The sequence below is a fragment of the Pongo abelii genome, chromosome 8 (assembly GCF_028885655.2).
Source record: "Pongo abelii isolate AG06213 chromosome 8, NHGRI_mPonAbe1-v2.0_pri, whole genome shotgun sequence".
Taxonomy (NCBI): Eukaryota; Metazoa; Chordata; class Mammalia; order Primates; family Hominidae; genus Pongo; species Pongo abelii.
Window position 1 is genome coordinate 12,675,885 of NC_071993.2, and position 16,253 is coordinate 12,692,137.

General features: G+C 45.9%; 1 protein-coding gene across 3 annotated transcripts in view; it reads left to right on the plus strand.

Moving 5' to 3' along the window:
• The window catches only part of CAMK1D (calcium/calmodulin dependent protein kinase ID), a 486,434-nt gene that overhangs the window by 191,152 nt on the left and 279,029 nt on the right, over window positions 1–16,253 (plus strand). For all 3 annotated transcript variants that reach the window (XM_054521920.2, XM_003780664.5, XM_054521919.2), the window contains exon 2: window positions 13,342–13,473. In XM_054521920.2, the coding sequence (XP_054377895.1) occupies window positions 13,342–13,473 (132 nt within the window). The remainder of the gene's footprint in view (window positions 1–13,341; window positions 13,474–16,253) is intronic.

The following is a 16,253-nucleotide window of genomic DNA, read 5'->3' on the forward strand; positions in this document are numbered from 1 at the left end:
CTGCCTTGGCCTCTCAAACTGTTGGGATTACTGGCATGAGCCACCGTGCCTGGCTTGAATATTTTATTCTGCCTCTGCCTTCAAAAACCAGCCTTCCATGGAAGCTCCCTGTTGGTATAAGAAAAAAAATGATTGACTCACTTTGGTTCCATATCAACCTTTAACAAATGGCATGAAAAGAGCAGAGATGAAACGTGGGAGCCTGTCAGAGAAGTGAAGGAGGAAAGGAAGGAGTGCTATTAAATAAAGCATATTTTTTAGAGTGTGGCAGTAAGCACTCATGTGGAATCTATTTGCCTTCCTCATTTGGATCAGTGAGGCTGTTAACAGTAAAGATTTAGTGCCACAGAAACACCTGCAGAAACCAAAGATGTCACAAGCAATAATTCTGTCAGCATTTTGATGCCTTCTCCCTGTGACAAGTATTGTCATAACCTAGACCTGCCTTGGTGGTTTCAGACATAGGATTGTACTCAGAATGAAAATTGATCTGGACAGAAATTAAGCTAATCGTGTGGGTATTTAAGAATGTCTCATCATGGTTCTTGAAGCTATTATGCAGGGTTGCTTATCATTGTGGAATTCACCAGTTAAAGAGGAAGAAGAGAATTTTTTAGTAAGAAAGCGTAACTATTTTGAAGGCTTCTCTCTGCTCCTAAGCATCTACTTAGTAAAGTTAAGGATATGTTTCTAATTTGAACTGGTTGGTCAGGCACTGGTCCCAGTTAATAAGAACCTGAGTTGTAGGTTTTTTTTTTTTTTTTAAGAAATAGAATTTTAATACTTTTAGCTTAAGCATTAGCATAAACAAATGTATGGCTTACTGTGTAATTGTCAGGTGGAGGGCTTTAAAAGACACATTTTAATGAATAGACATTGTATCTAAATTGGATATCCATTTTCTTGGATTCATATTTGTTCTTCAAGCCTGTGAAAGCAAGTCTTTTTGCTGTGTTTGCTTGGCAGAACTTTATTTTCCAGATTGGGCCTGGCTTTTCTTCGGTCAGTGTGCTGAATTAGCACTACAAAATGTCATTAGTGGTGTGTGATTTAGTGAAGATTTTTAGCTGAAGATTCTATCAGAAGGAGTTAATGTCAGTTCTAAAATTGCCAAGTTTCTGCCTGGAGAGTTGCGTAGACATTGAACATTAAGACCATTGACTTCACTACTGGTTTTTTGTTTTTCTTTCTTTCTTTTCTTTTTTTGTTTAAGATGGATTCTTGCTCTGTGACCCAGGCTGGAGTGCAGTGACGCGATCTCAGCTCACTGCAACCTCCACTGCCCGGGTTCAAGCAGTTCTCCTGCCTCAGCCTCCTGAGTAGCTGGGATTACAGGCGTGTGCCACCACGCCCGGCTAATTTTTCTATTTTAAGAGACGGGGTTTCACCATGTTGGTCAGGCTGGTCTTGAACTCCTGACCTTATGATTCACCCACCTTGGCCCCCCAAAAGTGCTGGGATTACAGGCGTGAGCCACCGCGCCCAGCCGACTTCACTACTGTTATGATCCATTCAAATTCTCTAGGGTCTGTAAGGGTTGGGGTTAGCAAACAGGTTTTTCTGTTTCAAGAATTGATTCTGATCTGGAACAATAGGTCTAAAAGGCGCCTGTCTATTTCCTAGACGGTCTCAAGCCAAGTACCACCGACTTCACTTTTTGCTGTATTTTATCTTCCTTCCTTCCTTTTTTTTTTTCCAGGGTCTCTCTTTGTCACCCTGGCTGGAGTGCAGCGGTGCAATCACAGCTTACTGCAGCCTCAGCCACCCAGCCCAAGTGATCCTCCCACCTCAGCTTCGTGAGTAGCTGGGACAATAGGCATGCACCACCATGGCCGGATAATTTTTGAATTTTTTTTGGTAGAGATGGGGTTTTACCTTGTTGGCCAGGCTGGTCTGGAACTCCTGGTCTTAAGTGATCCTCCTGCCTTGGCCTCCCAAAGTGCTGGGATTACAGGCATGAGCCATGGAACGCCAGCTTTTCAGTGTTTTAAAACCAGCCTTTAATATTGTGCTGATGTGACACTGGGGAAAATAATATGCTTAGTAGAAAAGAACATTTTAATTTATGGTCGGAGGCCGGGGGGTAACGTCTGCAGGCCCAGTTACACAGTGTGGTAAGGGCAATAGGCTGGAAGCGATGCTGTTAATAAAGTTAATAACACCATCAGTCTGATTTGTATGTAGAATGACTAAAAAGCATAGAAAGGCAAAAAGCCAATAATAGCTACACTAAGCTAATAGGGCAGATCATTTCAGCACCATCTGATTATTTCTTGGTCTAATTTGGGATGGATATAATTTCACCGAGTGGTTGGTTTAGTGAACTGTCATGAATCAAAAAGACAGCCCCCGACTTCCTGCTTCTTGTTACAAGTCAGAGGAGTCCTCTTCAGGTTTCATCAGTTCCATTCCACTAACAGTTTTGGAGCACCTAAAATATGCAAGTCACAGCAGATTGTTCGGAGGCTACATTTTTGACCATTTTGTGATTAAATTGCTCTTGTATGAGAAAAGAATTTATTTTTAATTGATGTGCACTTATTTATTTATTTATTTGTGAGACTGAGTGTCGCTCTGTCGCCCAGGCTGGAGTGCAGCAGCGTGAACTTGGCTTGCTGCAACAACCTCCGCCTCCCGGGTTTGAGCAATTCTCCTGCCTCAGCCTCCCAAGTAGCTGGGAGTATAGGCATGTGCCACCACGCCTGGCTCATTTTTGTATTTTAGGTAGAGATGGGGTTTCATCATGTTGGCCAGACCGCTCTTGAATTCCTGACCTCAGGTGATTCCCCGCTCCTTGGCCTCCAAAAGTGTTGGAATTACAGGCGTGAGCCACCACGCCCGGCTATTATTATTATTATTTTTTGAGATGGAGTCTTGCTCTGTCACCCAGGCTAGAATGCAGTGGCGTGATCTTGGCTCACTGCAACCTCCACTTCCTGGGTTCAAGTGATTCTCCTGTCTCAGCCTCCCGAGTTGCCAGAATTATAGGCGCCCACTACCACGCCCGGCTAATTTTTGTATTTTTTCAATAGAGACAGGTTTAGCCATGGTGGCCAGGCTGGTCTCAAACTCCTGACCTCACGTGATCTACCTGCCTTGGCCTCCCAAAGTGCTGGGATTACAGGTGTTAGCCACCGCACCTGTCCATTGCCCGATTATTAACAACTTTAGGTTAAATAGTAAAGGTATTAGAAACTGGAAAATATTATGAGAAACTGGGATGGAAACAGATTCTTGTTTCTATTTTTTATAATAATAATTGGTAGTAAGGAGGAAGTTAGCCAGCGTATCTCTGGGCTTGGCTCGGCTCTGAGTTTTGGGCCCAGCATAAGCTGAAGATCTGGAATTAAGATGCTCAGAATGACTCTATGATAATTTTTTTTTTTTTTTTTTTTGGAGAGAGTCTCGCTCTGTCGCCCAGTCTGGAGTGCAGTGGCGCGATCTCGGCTCACTGCAAGCTCCACCTCCCAGGTTCCCGCCATTCTGCTGCCTCAGTCTCCCGAGTAGCTGGGACTACAGGCGCCCGCCACCACGCCTGGCTAATTTTTTGTAGTTTTAGTAGAGATGGGGTTTCACAGTGTTAGTCAGGATGGTCTCAATCTCCTGACCTCGTGATCTGCCCGCCTTGGCCTCCCAAAGTGCTGGGATTAGAGGCGTGGACCACCGCGCCCGGCCGACTCTATGATAATTTTTTAACTACTGGTAGGTACATGTCTATCTATAGCACAGGAGAAGGGTAAAAAAAAAAGTTCACAAGCCCTTAAATGTCTGTTTTTAGCCAAGACATCCTTAGGGCACATGCATTTTGTGTTGCTTTTTCAGGGAACTCAGGAAGAAAAGGCATTCCCGGAGCCCAGGCCCACTTTTTTTCTTTGCCCTGTCACTCACTGCTCGCTTGGACCTCAGATCGTTTCACTCAGAGAGGACTGGGTGTACATTTAGCAGTATGGAGAGCCAACCATGATAACACCACAGTCCATTGAAACTGACTAGATAAAGCAAAGCAAAACAGCTTTTATTTTCCAGAGCCATCATTTATGAAGCTAAAAGCCTAAGTAGTCATTTAGAATTCTTTCATCACTATGGAAAATGGGATGGTTTTCTTTAGTCTTGGAAATTCAGCTCTCAAAAGATTATTTCCTCGCAAGCACCTGGCTTACAATCAGGATGAGCTGCCTGTGGGTGATGATTTGATTTTCTTCGAAATATGGGGAAAAGGAGGAAGGATTCAACTTTTGCAATTTGTACAGCCTATCATCAGGTGAAGAAAACATTTAGCATTTCAAGATTAAATTTTTATTTGACTTTTCCAGTAATTTATCACAGAGATTCCTTTTTGATGGAAATTTCGTGTTTTTTAAATAGAATAATGGCTGTCTTTATCATTCAAATAAATGTCTTGTCACAACTTGAAAAAAATGCAGTTTTTGAAACACTGGAATTTTTATTTCTCCCACAGTTATGCATTTTCTAAAGTCCTTTCATCTGTATAAAAATCGCTGTCTCTTTTTACCAAATTTTACTTATTCAACAAGGATGAAGGTTTATAGGGAGAAAATATCATAAATTAACAAATTTAAGACTTTTACCAGTCAAAACAAACAGTGATCTCAGGATTATTCAACTGTATAATATTACTTAAGCATTCAGGCACATAAGTGCATGTTTTAAAATAAATCAGGAAGGACTCAATTTTTATGCCTCAAGAGAAACCTTTGAGGTTCTTTCTGCACAGGCTTGCATGGAAACTTAGAGAAACATATTATGGAGGAGAAAAGAGATAGTACTGTTTTCTAGTAGTAGTGGTGTTGAGTGGATAGTACTAGTGTTGAGTGGATAGTACTAGTGTTGAGTGGATGGTACTAGTGTTGAGTGGATGGTACTAGTGTTGAGTGGATGGTACTAGTGTTGAGTGGATGGTACTAGTGTTGAGTGGATAATACTAGTGTTGAGTGGAAGGTCATTAGGATACATTACTTACTTTGCAGATCTGCAGCACAGGAGAAGGGTGAAGAGCCTGATGGGGAATCAGAGGAGAGCCCCCAATAATGGTGATCGTCAGAAGTTCTTGAGCACCAGTTGGTAAAGTATTATTAGGTCTGGAGACACAGAAACAGAATACATGCACCTCCTCTTCTCATATAGGAAGCATGTTAAGGACTGTAATGGGATGTGTACATGGGATAGATAATGTACGTTTAAGCCACATTTTTTCAGAATGAGGGCATCATTCTGCCTGGGTGAGAAGCAATTGAGAAAAACCTTAGAGGAGGAAATAAGAGGCCAAAGTGGGCGGATCACTTGAGGTCAGGAGTTCGAGACCAGCCTGGCCAACATGGTGAAAACTAGTCTCTACTAAAAACAAAAAACAAAACAAAACAAAACAACAAAAACTAGCTGGACACGGTGGTATGAGCCTGTAGTTTTAGCTACTCGGGAGACTGAGGCAGGAGAATTGGTTGAATCCCAGAGGCAGGGGTTGCAGTGAGCTAGATGATGCCACTGCATTCCAGCCTGGGTGACAGAGCGAGACTACATCTCACAGTAAAAAAAAAAAGAAAAAAAAAGAAAAAGGAGAAAATATACCATCTGGGCCTTTGAAAAATACATGGAAATTAGCCGGGCGCGGTGGCTCACACCTGTAATCCCAGCACTTTGGGAGGCCGAGGTGGGCGGATCACGAGGTCAGGAGATTGACACCATCCTGGCCAACATGGTGAAATCCCACCTCTACTAAAAATACAAAAATTAGCTTTTGTATTTTTACATGCGGGCGCCTGTAATCCCAGCTACTCGGGAGGGTAAGGCAGGAGAATTGCTTGAACCAGGGAGTCGGAGGTTGCAGTGAGCCATGATGGCGCCACTGCACTCCAGCCTGGGTGACAGAACAAGACTCCATCTCAAAAAAAGAAAAAAAAAGAAAAAGAAAAAGACATGGAATTTTGCCAAGCAGAAAGAAAAAGGAAGAATGACATCAGGGAAGGAGGGGGTGGGCAGAACTTGAACAAAGGCCAGTGGTGTGAAAGGCCATTGTGTGTTTGGAAAAGTGCCTGTTGAGTGGTGTGGTTGGGTTGAGGTGACATGTGTATGGCGTGGAGTGTTTGTATTGGGGACAGTGGCTGTAGTGACAGATGAGCCTGCAAAGTTGGGGTCAGGTTTAGGAAGGCTTTGAATGCCACGGGTAACTTGCAAAGGGATTTGAACTTGATCCCATAGACATGAAACCTCAAAGATTTAAGTAGGGTAATGACATAATCAAATCTTATTTCCAGAAGAATAGTTTCAGTAACAGATAGGCGATAGCAGGTAGCAGTGGGCTCGCTGGGGGCTACGGGATCAGGAAGGATTGGTGGACGTATTGCAGAAGCGAGAGAAGGAGGACATGAACCAGAGCCACGGTGAAGGGATGGAGGAGCAGGCGGGCATTTGAGAGTCTTGTCAGCGGAAGACCTGAACGTAGTTGGTGATGGAAATGACAGAGGCAGACAGCAGTAAAGTAGACAGGTTTCTAGACCGCATTACTGATTAAATGAAAAAGAGAAATTTTGGGGTGAAGATAACTGTTTCACTTTGGTGATGGTGCTTTTGAGAGGCTGGGAAGGGCCTTTGTGGGTAGAGAAGGTGAGGTTTGCACATGAGAGAGGTTAAAATATGGATGAAGGTTACCAACCCAAATGTCCGACAATGATAGACTGGATTAAGAAAATGTGGCACATATACACCATGGAATACTATGCAGCCATAAAAAATGATGAGTTCATGTCCTTTGTAGGGACATGGATGAAGCTGGAAACCATCATTCTCAGCAAACTATCGCAAGGACAAAAAACCAAACACCGCATGTTCTCACTCATAGGTGGGAATTGAACAATGAGAACACATGGACACAGGAAGGGGAACATCACACACTGGGGACTATTGTGGGGTGGGGGGAGGGGGGAGTGATAGCATTGGGAGATATACCTAATGCTAAATGATGAGTTAATGGGTGCAGCACACCATCATGGCACATGTATACATATGTAACAAACCTGTACGTTGTGCACATGTACCCTAAAACTTAAAGTATAATAATAATTTTAAAAAATATGGATGAAGGTTAGGAGGCCATCAAAGGACCAGAGGGGGCTGAGACTATGGAAACAGCTGAGATTTCCATGGAGAGGATACAGACTAGAAAGAAGGAAAGGTTGCAGATGAAACCTTGGGGCCCCATTGATGTTTGAAGGGAGGAAGAGGAGATGGAGATGGAGAGGAAATGGACATAAAGGCAGAAGGAGAGAACGATGCTGTAGAACCAAGAAGCAAAGAATTTTAGGAAGGAGGTCAAGGCAAAAACCAGTAGGATGAGCAGTGTGAGAGGAAGCCATTGGGTTTAGCAACTAGAGAACCCCTGGGGGGGCCCAGCCCACGAGGGTCCAGTGAAGTGGTGGTGGAGGAAGAAGGCGGACTGCAGAGAGAAGAGTGGGGCACGGGCTCCAGGCCAGTGCAAGCTGTGCCCAGACGACAGTTTCAGGTTGCCAGTATGATTCAGTCTGGCTGGAGTGCTCCATCGTTCAGCTTTAAATGCACAATGCTTGTGTTTTATAGCCTATAGAGTGCAACCTGATTTGACCTCTTTGTATTTTTAAAACTTTGTCACTCTGTCCCTGCTTTTGTTCTTTTGTCCCTTGGAATTTATGTTCTTGGGTTGGGGGAAGTCTTTATAGGTTTTCAGATCATTTTCCTTGCTGTAGTCTTTCCTGTCACAAGGACACCCCCCCCCCCCCCCCCCACCCCACAGGCTCTCTCTCTCTCTCTCTCTCTCTGACACACACACACACACACACACACACACACCACTGTGTTATGTAATTACACAGAAAGTGCTCAAACTGTTCATTCGTGAGCTTTGTGTTTGATGTTTCTAATTAAATTTCCTGGAACGGGGAAGTGTCTTCAAGTGATTTCTATTTATTGTGGGAACAATAACAATTTATGGTCATTTTATATCCCTTAAGAAGACCAGAGAACTTTGTCTTTGGAAAGCTTAAAGCAGGTAAATGCACATCGTTTGGCTAAATGATAAAGCAGGTGGATGTGCGGGCTCGGAGCGATGGCAGCTCCTCTGACGACAGGGTCTTCTAACCCCTCCATCTCTGTCACCTGCAGTGCTTGCCACGCACACGCCCTGGTAGCCACGGGTATCAGCCCAGCATGACACATTGAGAAAGGACCTCGGAGGCAATAGGAAACCGAGTTCTATTTTCTGCCCTTTACCACTTGTGTGATGGGACTCAGTATCCTCATCTGGAAAACGGAGATGACAGTAACTTCTTGTCTGCTTCATGGGGTTGCTGTAAGGAGTGGATTCACTGATACATGCCAAAGTCTTTTGTAAATATCAAGTCGCTCACACCAGCTGGCACCCTACAGTTGATACAATTTTTTTCTCCTTTAGGGAGGTATTGAGTGAAAAGGTTTATCTAGTTTTTCGAATGTGTCCATCCTCAGGCAACATCATTGATTAGAAGTAAGCAGGCTTTTTATGTTTGTCTTTTTATTGCAGTGAAATATACATAACATAAACTTTACCATTTTAAGCTTTTTTTTTTTTTTTGCTGGGGGAGGAGGGGACAAGGTCTTGCTCTATGGCCCAGGCTGAAGTACAGTGCCATGATCATGGCTCACTGCAGCCTTGACCGCCCCAGGCCCAAGTGATCCTCCTACCTTAGCCTCCCAAGTAGCTGGTATGACAGGTGTACATCACCGTACCTGGCTAATTTTTAAATTTTTTCCAGAGACAGTGTTTTGCTGTGCTGCCCAGGCTGGTCTCAAACTCCTGGGCTCAAGCGATCCTCCCACCTCAGCCTCCCAAAGTGCTGGGATTATAGGCATGAGCCACCGCACCCGGCCTATTTTAACCATTTTACAGAGTACAGTTTGGTGGCATCAACTACATTCACATTGTTGTGCAACCATCAACCCCATCCATCTCCAGAACCTTTTTATGTTTTATTTTTTTGAGACGGAGTCTCGCTCTGTCATCAAGGCTGGAGTGCATAGGCGCGATCTCAGCTCACTGCAACCTCCGCCTCCTGGGCTCAAGCGATTCTCCCACCTCAGCCTCCTGAGTAGCTGGGACTACAGACATGCCACCACACGCTGCTAATTTTTATATTTTTAGTAGAGATGGGGTTTTATCATATTGGCCAGGCTGGTCTCAAACTCCTGACCTCAAGTGGTCTGCCCGCCTTGGCCTCCCAAAGTGCTAGGATTACAGGCATGAGCCACCGCGCCTGGCTTCCAGATCCTTTTCGTCTTCCCAAATGGAAACTCTGTCCACATTAAACAGAAATCCCCATTGCCTTCTCCCCCTAGTCCCTAGCAACCACAGTTCTACTTTCTTTCTCTATGAATTTGATGACTTTGGACACCTCCTGTAAGTAGAATCATACGGTATTTGGCTTTTTGTATCTGATTTATTTTCTTTAGCGTAATGTCCTCAGAGTTCATCCATGTTCCAGCATGGGTCAGAATTCCATTGCTATTTATAGCTGTTCTGTTATATGTGTGGACCATATTTTATCCATTTGTCCCCCAATGGATGCAAGGATTGTTGCCACCTCATGGCTGTTGTGAATAATGCCGCTGTGAATGTGATTGTCCACGTACCTGTTCAGTCCCCGCTTTCACGTCTGGGTATAGACCTAGGTGTGGAGTTGCATGCTGACTTGCCTTCGCAGAGGATGGGACTGGAACCTTGGCTCCATGACTCTGCTCAGGATCTTCTGATGGAGACTCCTTGGTCATGTGGTGTCAAGCCTGGGCTGTTTAGCACGTGACTCTCTTGACATAACTCTGTGCCGTTGTCCTGCCTTCCCCATAGGGGGCCACATAACTCATCCCCAACTAACCAGGGACAAAGGCAGAAGAATCCTAGCTCCATGGGCACTACTGCCTCTCCGTGTCGTCACCTTCCTGCCGTGGCAGTGCTGGCTCTGAGGAGACCCCTTGGTCCCCTCCCCAATCTCTTGTTTCTCGGGCTGAGTCCTGCAGCAACCTCACTTCTCACTCTGTTTCCTCCAAGCAAGGAAATGCTTTTCTTTTACAGGCTTCCAAGGGTCTGATTGAGCAGGGTGTCCCCTCTGCACTAGCCGTGGTCGTTCCTGATCACAGGGATTCCGTAGAGGAAGGAGCACCTGTGGATGGAGAGTGGAGCGAGGGGCAGCCCAGGACGAGAGGGGCCTGATCGCAGTTCCCAGCCCGAGCCCTTGGCCGTGGTCACTGCTGCCAAAGGGCTTTTCCACCTTCTGGAAAATGGACTTAGTAAATCCAGCAAACTCAGGACCATTGGGGTGTCATCAGCATTAGGGACTCAAGTAGCTAACAGGGAAACTGAATGAACAAATGAATGAATGAAATATCTGGTACAAAACCACCCATGGTGCTTGAACCTTGGTCTTTCCCCAGTGATTTTTCTCATACTCTAACATAGTTTTTGTTCTACCTCCCGGAGGGTAGTGAGGGGGAACACGTACCTCCTCATTCAGGGTCTTGACCCACCTAAGAACTCTGAGGTGCAGCCACCTGTCTCCCCCTGGCTTAGAGATGAGTGAGGAGGGATGGTGCGTGGGCTCAGGGGCCGTCTCTGGAATTGTTATGATTTGGGCTTCCTGGACAAAAGCCGTTGGCCATGGCCGGTGTCACTGAGAATGTCTGACTCCATGTATCCCTCTGTGATAAACCTGTGGTGGGTCTTTATGTGTTTATATTTAATGATGATTGTTCTGGCAGGTTCTAGAAGGTTTGGCTTCTGGCGTGTAGTGTTTTGAGGGGAGAATCCTATGGGTGAATAATTTGTGGATTTGGGCAGAAGATCCTGCTTCTGATATTTTTCATCTGGGATGTTTTGTGGAATGACTGTGTTCTGCCCTTGGGTTTGTATAATTAAAAATGGACCATGAAGCTGTAGACAAGCTTCTCTCGTGAGCATCCATGTGCCGGTGGGAACGCTGTCCTGAAGTTAATTGCACTGAGTGGAAGTGAATTCCTCTCACTGGAAAGGATTTTTAAAACATGCATTTACCGTCCCTTGGATTGTGACAGAGTGTGCATTGCTGTCAGGCGAGCAAGGAGAGGAGGAGGAAGGGTGTTCCCTCTGTTCAGGAATCTCTTTGACAGTGACTAAAGTAGGGGTCCACAACCCCTGGGCCATGGGCCAATACCGGTAGGGTATGTGGCCTGTTAGGAACTTTGCCACACAGCAAGAGGTGAGCAGCGGGCAAGCAAGCAAAGCTTCATCTGTACTTACAGCCACTCCCCGTTGTTCACGTTACTGTCTGAGCTCCGCCTCCTGTCAGATCAAGGACTGCATTAGATTCTCATAGGAGCGTGAACCCTGTTGTGAACTGTGCATGCCAGGGATCTAGGTTGCACATTCCTTATGAGAATCTAATGCCTGATGATCTGTCACTGTCTCCCATCACCCCCAGATGGGACCGTCTAGTTGCAGGAAAACAAGCTCAGGGCTTCCAGTGATTCTACATTATGGCAAGTTGTAGAATTATTTCATTATACATTACTGTGTAATAATAATAGAAATAAAGTGGCTGGGCGTGGTGGTTCACACCTATAATCTCTGCACTTTGGGAGGTCAAGGCGAGTGAATCACTTGAGGTCAGGACTTCGAGACCAGCCTGGGAAACATGGTGAAAATATAAAAATTAGCCAGGTGTGGTGGTGGACACCTGTAATCCCAGCTCCTCAGGAAGCTGAGGCAGGAGAATTGCTTGAACCCGAGAGGCAGAGGTTGCAGTGAGCCGAGATCACACCAGTGCACTCCAGCCTGGGCAATAGAGCCAGACTCCATCTCAAAAAAATGAAATAAAGTGTAGAAGAAATGTAATGCACTTGAGTCATCCCAAAACCACCCTCCTTTCCCGGGTCCATGGAAAAACTGTTGTCCATGAAGCTGGTCCCTGATGCCAAAAAGGTTGGGGACCATTGGACTGAAGAAGGTAGGACCTGAAGACCTGGTATTGCCGTAACACTGGGGTTTCCAATGGTTTCTCTGGATGCAGGAACGTTGGTTTCTTGAAGCAGGAGTTGAAAGTCTTGGGACAGAGAACGACTCGGTGGGCTATGGTACTTCCCTGTGCATAGAGCCCAAGTTGCTGGGATCTGGAGGATCTGGAGATGATGGAGGAGCCTGTTCTATGCCAGGGTTATTAGTGGAGTTCTGCATGCAGGCCTTGCCTGCCGTCAGCAAAGGAGGTGGCCCTGGGGTGCTGGCTCTGGGGCTCCCTGATCACAAGGGGCCCTTCCAGAGAAATGGGCTCTCCAGCCCCAGATGATCTGGTTTTAGTTTGTTGCTCTGGCATTGCAGAGTGAAATGTGTATTTTCAGGCAGGACAGTCTTCCCCACTCCATGGCCCTTATTTGTTAGTTTCTTTGGTTTAAAAAGGATACAAGCTGCTTGGTGAGCACTTGCACCCACTGACCAATTAATTACCCTGTGTCTTTACCACCTGCAACACCGCTCACACCGAGTCCTAGCGTTACCCAGCTGGGAGGAGTCCAGTGTTTGCAGAGTGCTCTGAAATTTCCTCTAGATGAAAAAGCCTGTGAGGACCTGGGGATTTTAGTGTGACTTTCTAGTCTGTTTGGAGGTGGGAGAGCTGACACCGGCAGAAGGATCCAGTCCTTTGCTGTAGGAGGAACCTCTTGTGGGAGCATTCTTGTTGGCTCCAAAGTGATGCCACTGTGTTTTGCAGCAAGTGGTACCGGGAGGTGTCCTAACCATGTTGACCTCCACATCCGCATGTCCCTTTGCAGGAAGGCATGCTTGCCCCTGTGTATTTCTTTTTTAAAAAACTTTTATTATCATTATTTTTTGAGACAGAGTCCTGCTCTGTCACCCAGGCTGGAGTGCAGTGGCACGATCTCGGCTCACTGCAACTTCTGTCTCCCAAGTTCAAGCGATTCTCCTGCCTCAGCCTCCCAAGTAGCTGGGATTACAGGTGCGTGCCACCACGTCTGGCTAATTTTTTGTATTTTTAGTAGAGATGGGGTTTCACCATGTTGGCCAAGCTGGTCTTGAACTCCTGACCTCAGGTGATCTGCCCTCCTCGGCCTCCTAAAGTGTTGGGATTACAGGCGTGAGCCACTGCGCCTGGCCACCCCTGTGTATTTCTTTGCACAAAGATGTTTGGCAAGGAGCCATGGTGGGTAAAAGTAACAGTAATGCTTACAACTGTGCCGTTGTTATTGTTTACTCAAATTTCGGTGGTAGGGTGAATGGAGCTATTGTGAAACCGGACTTCTGCATCTAAGTGTTCTTTTTTCCTTCTTTGTTCACAGCGGGGCCTTTTCCGAAGTGGTTTTAGCTGAAGAGAAGGCAACTGGCAAGCTCTTTGCTGTGAAGTGTATCCCTAAGAAGGCGCTGAAGGGCAAGGAAAGCAGCATAGAGAATGAGATAGCCGTCCTGAGAAAGTAAGTGCTGGAGGGCAGCCGTCCTCCCTTCCCCACCTCCTGGCCTGTGTGTCCTGCAGGAGGCCTGCCCTGGAGGCAGACTTTCCCCGGGGGCAGAGGGGCCCCCAGAGGACTCCGGCTGTGCAAATGATAACCAACTTTCAAAGCTCTTTTCCCATAGATCTCTCGTGTCTTATAACATTCACGGTCATGGTTGGAAGTAGTTCTCAATTCCAAAGAGCACAGCTGTCAGGCAGACTTGCTTGTGAACCGAGACCCTGCCACTCATGATATCCGAGTGACCGTGGGCCGGCTACGGAGCCCCGAGTCTTCTCTGTAAAATGGAGTTACTGGTGTCTCCCTGGCAGGGTGTTGTAAAGATTTGGTGAGATGCTGCTTACTAAGTTTTTGTGAAGTGCTCACTGCAGCACTCGCCACATAGGAAGTGCTCAGTGAAGGTCTGTGCTGTCGCCACCGCTATGAGTACTGTTGTTGTTATTACTGTTTTATTTATAATAAGGTGCTGAAGCTCACAAAATAGAGTCATGTGTCCAAAGCCTTGCAGCTCCTATGTGGCAGAGCCTGGAATACCAACCCGGCCAGTGTTATTTCCACACGTTCCAGAGGTTTCTCCCATTCTCTGCCACAGACGTGGCACCTGGCACCCAGCAGGCTGTGCGGAGTTCACTGTTTCAGTGCTTACCTCTTCATTGAGTTTTATTTTTGCTCACTGTGTGTAATAGAAATAAAATAGATTTTTCTTTCTTTCTTTTATTTCCTTTCCCTCCCCCTCCCCTCCCCTCCCCTCCCCTTTCCTTTCCTGATAGAATCTTGCTCTGTTGCCCAGGCTGGAGTACAATGGCGCAGTCTCAGCTCATTGCAACTTCCACCTCCTGGGTTCAAGCAATTCTCCCGCCTCAGCCTCCCGAAGCTGGGATTACAGGCATCCGCCATCATGCCCAGCTAATTTTTGTATTTTTGTAGGGACGAGGTTTCACCATGTTGGCCAGGCTGGTCTTGAACTCCTGACCTCAGGTGATCCGCCTGCCTCGGCCTCCCAAAGTGCTGAGATTACAGGCATGAGCCACTGTGCGTGGCCAAGATTTTCATTTATTTCTATTACACATGGGGAGCAAAAATATAAGAAAGTCCTCTCTTGTATAATGGCACACATAGAACCATTCATTTTTTTCTTTTTTCTCCAGGCAGGATCTTGTTCTGTTGCCCAGTCTGGAGTGCAGTGGCACAGTCTTGGCTCACTGCAGCCTCAACTCTTGAGTTCAAGTGATCTTCCCACCTCTGGCTCCTGAGTAGCTGGGACTGTAGGCACATGCTATCATGCCTGGCTAATTTAAAAAAAAATTTTTTTTTTTAGAGACGGAGGGCTCACTGTGTTGCCCAGGCTGGTCTTGACCTCCTGGCCTCAAGCAGTCCTCCCACCGCAGCCTCCCAGATTGCTGGGATTATAGGCATGAGCCATGGCGCCTGGCTCCGAGAACCATTCTGATGTGTCTGGATCCACCCCAGCGATGTTCTTTCGTGAGTGTGGTGTCCACACCGTTCCCCACACTGTCATGATTAAGCCATTGCCCCATAATCTCAAAAGGTTTGGGGGAACAAGCCCTTATATGGTACCTGATTTTGCATGTTTGGAGTGTGTCTGAGCAGTGTGCTATGGAAATTTTTAAGAGTTGCTATTAATAAAAGATGTTCGAAATATCCTTGAAATTTTTGGGGTTTGGAATCAGCACATAGCAAGAATCTCTGTACAGATAAGCAAAGCAGAATGAGAACAAGCCTTCTAGGGCCTCAACACAAAATGTCATGCTCCTCACATTCTTTCTGAATAAACCGTCTCGCCCACTCCTCTCTTACTGGGACCAGCAGTGTCCACCGAACGATGTTCAGCCATCATTTGTACAAACCCAGCACTGCTGAGAGGGCCAGGATGGTCTGTCCTCTTCTGACCTTTGTGTAACTCACAGAAGAAGCTACAGCATGCGGGATAAGTGTTTGAGAACAAACAGGTCTCTATAACTTTGTAGCTTAAGGGTTTTGCTTATTTGCTTGGTAGTTTGGTCGTTTCTAGGTTCTCTGGATTGTCTATTAGGAACCCAGTGAGTTTCAGGTTGTCCTGAGGAGGATTGCAGGAAATGATTGTGTGGAAGAGAATCTGGGAAAACAAATTAAGTACATTAGCATCTAGCAGGAAAACATGATGTTAATGAGACATTTATTTAAATTGCTCATTTTCCAATATGAAATCAGTACTTGGAGAAGAAGTTATTTGCTGGTGACATGAAGTTGCAGACACATTACAGATATTTGACATTGTAGATTGAATTCTGGGTGGGCCCAGAGCCTTCCAAAGGTTTTACATTGGGCACAGGGGCTGTCTGCTGATGGATCGAGGGTGGTGACTGTATTTTTGTGTGACTCCCTTAGGGCTGAGAAGTACAAAAGCGGAGGAAGTCAGTTTCATTTTTTAGCGTTATTTTTCATTTGCATGAGCAGAGGCCGTGGATGTAGGCTTTATAAGCCAGTCCTGTTGATGCTGTGGATGGTCTACTTTAATTGTCTTCACCCTGCGCCTCACTCAAATAATCACTTCCAGGGAGAGGGCATTTAAAACCAAGGAGGGCCAGAGGGCTGGAATAACTTGTTTTGATAGTTTCTCAGTATCCGCTGCTGGAGTGCCTGGAAGCGTGACCGTCTTTCAGGAGTCAAGAACAAAGAAGTGATTTCTCCAGGGATAAGAAGGTGATCTATAGTAACTCCGGCACTGACTTTTATTTATTTAT